This window comes from Mus caroli, unplaced genomic scaffold (genome assembly GCF_978045245.1).
Source record: "Mus caroli unplaced genomic scaffold, Mus_caroli_1 scaffold_8, whole genome shotgun sequence".
In the NCBI taxonomy this organism is placed as follows: domain Eukaryota; kingdom Metazoa; phylum Chordata; class Mammalia; order Rodentia; family Muridae; genus Mus; species Mus caroli.
In genome coordinates, this window is record NW_028227263.1 from 111516137 (window position 1) to 111522538 (window position 6402).

The 6402-nt window shown below is 49.2% G+C and overlaps 1 protein-coding gene across 1 annotated transcript in view; it reads left to right on the forward strand.

Moving 5' to 3' along the window:
* Wdr88 (WD repeat domain 88) overlaps positions 1-6402 on the forward strand; it is a 38691-nt gene that overhangs the window by 5102 nt on the left and 27187 nt on the right. Inside the window, exon 2 of the mRNA XM_021168397.2 lies at positions 3351-3461. Coding sequence (XP_021024056.2) covers positions 3351-3461 — 111 coding nt within the window. The remainder of the gene's footprint in view (positions 1-3350; positions 3462-6402) is intronic.

Consider the following 6402-nt stretch of genomic DNA (forward strand, 5'->3'; position numbering starts at 1 on the left):
GGAGTCTTTTAATTGTGACATAAACTGATAAAGCCACATGCATATGCATTTCAATTGGCCTCAGTTGGGAGGAAATGCTGTTTCTGCCCATAGCGCTATAGGAAGCAAAAAGGGGCAACACTGGTGTGGCGCTGTAGTTGAGTAATCCTCTCTACGTCCCTGGCAATGGCTGCGCAAGTCCTTTGCTAGCTGCCCCAATTCAGTTCTCAAATGAAACACACACATGCACACACACGCACGCACACACACGCACACATGCACACTCATCCTTATATTTGATGTGCCTTTATCAGCTCAATGGTTGGGCCACTCCCAAACTTCCACATTGCTAAGGCCTCCCCTCCGATATTCCTGAATAATTACTTGCTAAAATCTATATCCATCTTTGTACCCTAGACCCAATGCCCCACCCCCCCATCCCCCGGGCCGTTCATCCCTGGCTCTTACATGAGTGTATGCTTTCCCATTCTCAGCTCTCAAGCCTGGTCCTTCTTCTCCTGTACAGCAGTTCCACCTCTTCCTCCGTGGCCCTCTTGCCCTAGGATCCCGAAGTCCCGCCTCTATCTCCCCTCCCAGCCATTGGCTGTCCGCAACTTTATTTGCCAATCAGAACCAGCTGGGGGTAGGGACCCTCTGGGTCTCCCATGCAGAATTCTCATGCAATTTTGGGAACTCATACTGCAAGTGCTAAACCAAATCCACAACACTGGTCACTTGACTCCTCTCTCTCTCTCCAGACATGGAGTCTGTCTTTCGGGAAGGGAACAGTAGCAGCAGCCTTGGCTCATCTGTGAAGAACAGTCACGGATTACCCGTCTGTCCCTCCATCCCCCTGGGATGGAGAGTCACTACGTACCGTTCATAGGAGGTTTAGAGGCTTCCTTGGGAAGCTCTGCCTTTACAACTGGCGGGCGGAAGTGGGGTCCGGGCACTGGTTCCACCGCGCCAGGGAGCTTGTTTGAAGTGCAGAGGGCGCAATACTCTGCTGCAGACCTCTCTTGATCACGGGCGATCACATAGATTCTTCTCCAAGTAGAAATAGTCGCACTGTCAAAGCAGCTTCATAAAGTGAACTGCCTTCGCTGTCTCGCCCCGACTGTCCTTTTCCGTCTGTGTCCGCCCTCATGGCGACTTTCCATCTTCTTACTGTCGTTTCCCCTTTGCTGAGGACACAGGCACACATGATTTTAATTGCGATGGCATTTATCTATTCTTGCTGTTGTCTTTTGGTGTCAGATCTAAGAAACCACCAAGGGAAGAGTGGGGCTATTTACACCCTTGCTTTCCTCTGAGTCTTAGGGTTTCAATACTCAACATTTAAGCGCTTTTTAAAAAAAATAATTAAAAAAAAGATTTTATTTATTTATTTTATGTATATGAGTACACCATTGCTCTGTTCAGACACACCAGAAGAGGGCATCAGATCCCATTACAGATGGTTGTGAGCCACCATGTGGTTTCTGGGAATTGAACTCGGGACTTCTGGAAGAGCAGTCAGAGCTCCTAACCATTGAGCCACCTCTCCAGCCCAACATTTAAGCTTTTGATCCATTTTGACTTTGTTTCTATATGTGGTAGAAGTCTGTTTTCTTGGTGTAAATAACTAAATTTCCCAGAAAATGTGCTTCAAAAGCTTATTCTCTCATCGTTGTATGTGCATGTCATGTATACTAGCGTTCCTGGAGTGGGGATGTGTGCGTGTGTGTGTGTGTGTGTGAATGTGAACATATGTGTGTGTGTGTGTGTGTGTGTGCCTGTGCGTGCGTGCACATGTGCATGGGCATCTATGGGTGCATGCATGCATGCGTGCATGCCTGTGTGTGTGTGTGTGTGTTTGTTCATGTGTATGTGTGTGTGTTTGTGTGTATGCCACAGATGAACTTTAAGTGTCATTCCTCATAGCCCATCCATCTTGAATCGTTGTTGTTGTTATTAGTGTGTGGAGAAATGGTGTGCACATATGAATGAGAGAGGATAACTTTTGGGGAGTGGGTTCTCCTTCCACCTCATGGGTCCTGGTGATGAGGTTCGGAATGTCAGATGCACACTGGCTTCATCTCTGGCCTCACTCCCTACTTTGGTGTTTCTTGTTTGTTTGTTTACAACACAAAGTTTCTCTGTGTAGCCCTGGCTTTCCTGGAACTTACTCTATGAACCAACCAGGCTGGCCTTGAATTCACAGAGATCTGCCTGCCTCTGCCTCCCAAATGCTGAGTGGCTGGGATTAAAGGTTTGAGCCCCCACAGTCCAGCCTACCTGGGCGTTTTTATTTGTTTGGTTTTGAGACAAGGTCACTCACTGGGACCTGGGGCTCACTAGCTCACCAGTTAGGTTGGGCTGGCCAGCCCCAGGGGTTCGCTGTCTACCTCTTCAGTGCAGGGGTTCATTACAGGCAGATACCACTGGCACTTGCTGTGGGTTAGGGGAAGTCTGGAAGTTAGAGGACAATTTGTTAAGTTGGATGTCTCCTTCACCGTGTGGGTCCTAGGGACTGAACTCAGGTCACCAGGCTCGGCAGGAAACACCTTCACCAGTTGAGCCATCTCACCCACCCCACCCACAGATGGGTGAATTTTCTTCTTGAATTTTCACAAAGGCTTTAAGAGCAGCTTGACGGCTCAGTGGTTAGGAACACACACTGTTACCCTGGGAGGACCTGGATCCGTTGCCCAGCACGAATGTTGGGTGGCCCACAACCACTTGTAACTCTGCATCCAGGACATCCAGTGCCCTCTTCTGGCTGCCCAATGCACTGACACACCCACGGCACCCCCCCCCCCCCATTAATAAAACTTAAAAGCACACATAAATAGACTGGGTGAGGTGCCACACGCCTTTAATCCCAGCACTCAGGAGGCAGTGGCGGGCAGAGCTCTGGGAATTCCAGGCCAGCCTGGTCTACACGGTGTGTTCCAGGATGGCCAGGGCTTTGTAGAAAACTATCTCAAAAACAAAACAAAACAAAACAAAACAAAACCAAAACAAAAGCACATAGAAAAAGATCAGCTTGTCCCTTTCTACAGTGATTTCATTACCATGGAATCTGATGAGGTAGTGTTGCCCTAGTGGGTCTCTGTGAGGACCTCTGTCTGCTATTTCAGCTCGATTCCATCTGCCCATCTGTGATTATAGGATGCTGGTCCTTTTACACCATGTCTTCAATTTCTTTCAACAGTCTTTCATTTCCAAGGCATACAACTCCCCCCTACCCATCGTTTTTGTGCTGGGATGCTTTCCTTAATTTTTTTTTTACATGTCACATGTTTATAAACACTGCTTGATTTTTTGCACGATGTCCTTGCGCCCAGCGACACTGCTAAACTGGTTGTTGTCTCCGTCCTTTTGTTTAGATCCCGTATAAGATTCTGATCGGGCATGACCACATCGTGAGTTCCTGCCACTTTTGTATGAATGACACAAGGTTCCTCAGTAGCTCCTACGACTGCTCAGTGAAGCTGTGGGTAGGTAGCCAGATGGTCTGCTAGCACTCAGATGTCGAGTACCCTTAGCCTCCTCTGCTGGAGAATTGTCCAGCACCGAGTTCTTATTTTCTGGGGTTTGCCAAGGCTTCTGGGCAAGTACAAGATAAAGGAGCCCACCCTAGTGTTGAGTCCTCAGAAAAAGCCTCGGAACAGCTAGCTAGCCTGTGGCCCTGGACACAGTGGGGGCTCGGGCTGAAGACCACAATGCTGACAGCCCCCAGCTTTGGGGAGGAGGGTCCTGGTTGTTCCTGGCCTCTACTTGGGAGTCACTGAGCTATGTTATATTTTTTGGTTAAAATTTTATTTCCGATATATTTATTTATGTGTATGGGATTTTTGCCTGCATGCCGCATGTGTGCAGTTCCTACAGAGGCCACAAGGGGGCATTAGACTTCTTCCTGGAACTGGAGTTAGAGATGGTTGTGAGCCACCTTGTGGGGGCTGGAAATTGAACCTAGGTCCTCTGGAAGAGCATCTGGTACTTTTGGCTGCCGAGCTGTCTCTCCAGCCCCAATCTTAATTTTTCATATTTTTTATTTTTGAGGTAAGGTTGGCTTTGAACTCACAATCCTCCTGCCTCAGCCTTCCACAAACAGGAATTACAGACCTGTGCCATCACACCCTTAGGCAGACTGTTATTTCTCTGGGTCTCCTTTGCATCTGGAAAACTCAGTTTTTAAATACTGATCTTGTATCGTACAGTTGTGTTAAACTATTTTTGTTAATCCTGTTTTCATTTTATTTTTATTTGTGTGTGTGTGTGTGTGTGTGTGCGCGCGCGCTATGTCCATATAGGCTCTTGGAGGCCAGGGAGGGCATTGGACCATCTGCAACTGGAGTTGCAGACAGTTGTGGGCCTGCCTAATGTGGGTGCTGGGAATTGAACTCAGGACCCCTGGAAGAGCAGAAAATGCTCTTAACCACTGAGCCACCTCTCCAGTGTCCTGCGTTTTAGTTGCCATATAAAATTCTTACTGAACTTAAGCACGACGTGAGTTCCTGCCACTTCGGTGATATCCAGGCCTTGGGCATTCACAGAGGACAAATGGGGTCCAGGTCCGAGTTCTGCCCCAGAGAGATGGAGCAGGTCAGTGCCCGACTATGTAGTGGCAGAGAAACCAGGAACAGGGTGTAGTATTCAGGCCAGGCTGCCTCCTCTCTGCTTGTAGGATTTGGTGTTTGTGTCCAGCAGCCCCTGACAGGTGTCTATGGCAGGGCTGACAGAGAGGAGGGAGCAGGGATGGAGGGTGATGTTGGCTAGCAAGGACTTGGCTGAAGATGACCACGGCCTGGGGCCACATGAGAGGATACTCAGTTCCGAGGCTTTCTGCTGCCTTCTGGTTTGGGTTGAGAAGCGGCAGGGTGGAAGATTGTCAAGGGTGCTTCAGGTCCTGGCATGGGTACTTGGACAGTGTAGAGCCCCTGACCCTACAAATGACCTCAGAGGAGGATCTTGTCATATGTTGGTGCCAAGGCACAGACCGATTAGGTTAGAGGGTTTGGGACTACCCCAGGTCAGCTCAGACCTTGTCTTGGAGACCCAATGGCTGTGTAACTCTGGGCGGTTTATCCACCTCTTGAGGCCCTCAGAGGACCAGCTGTGTGGTGGGGCTGCACCAAGCTTTGCCTCCCCGACCTCCAACCCCCCTGGATCTCCACACCTCCCTCTGCTGCTGCCCTGTGGACACCTGTGCACCCAGAGGCTAGGATCTCACTGCGGGAGTGGGAGCAGGAACGGGGGCAGGGGTGTTGGGACTCACTTTCTCTGGGATCCATAAGGCCTTTTCCAGCCTTCAGTAGTCACCGGGGGTTCCCAAGCAAGAGGACAGGTAATTGTCACTGTGTGCTGTTCATCTGTTGACCCAACAGAAGTATTCATGGAATTTGTGCATGTCTGGGCTGAAAGGCTGTGTCTGTTTGGTTTTTTTGGTTTTTTGTTTTTTGTTTTTTGTTTTTTTTGCTTTTTGCTTGTTTTGGTTTTTCTGTTACACACACACACACACACACACACACACACACACACACACACACACGTATACTGTACACTTAAAGAATCGGAACCATACAGAAATACTGAATCATAAATTTCACCTCCAACCCATTGTCACACTCCCGATTTTTCCTTCTGCCTCCTTCGCTAGTACTCCCTCTGTTGGGGCTATAACTCAGGGCAGAAGACCCGTCTAATAGACGCAAGGCCCTGCTAGGCACCAAACTCAATAGGAAAAGAGAACAAAATTAAAAACTTCCTACAAACCTAAATAAAACCCTTCAAACTGACTTCTCAGGCGTTGGCTTTTCCAAAGGCCGAGCTTGAAAACCTGCTCCGAGCCTCTGTCCTTGGTTGCTGTTCCTCATTTTGGCCACATGGGGGCACTATTGAATTTGCAATCGCTTCATTCTCTGCCCAGACTTGGAGGTTGTGTAGCTTACAGTCTCAAGCATGCGGGGGCAGGTGGGGAGGGGGGTGCGGAGGTGGGGTTGGGAGGTTTGGGTGGGGGGGCGTTGTTTTCCGCTAAAGCAGTGGTTCTCAAGCTTCCTAATGCTTAAGACCCTTTACTGTTCCTCATGTTGTGGTGACCCATTGTGACTCCATAACTGTAATTTTGCTACCGTTATGAGTTGTGTTTTCCAATGATCTTAGGGTGCCCCCCATGAAAGGGTTGTTAGGACACCCCCAGGGGTCCCGACCCACAGGTTGAGAAACACTGCTCTAGAGGCACTGTGCCAAGCTAGAGAGACTGGATCCTAGTGGTCAGCATCAATCCTTCTTCCTGAGCCCAGGACACCAGCCCGAGGGTGCACTGCCCTGTTAAATTCCATTTGGGGAACTCCCAGCTGCCCTTTTCTTCTACCGAACTTGGAAAAGGGCCTCCTGGGATTTCCTGACTGTGACCATATGCCCCAGGGGACAGGCGTT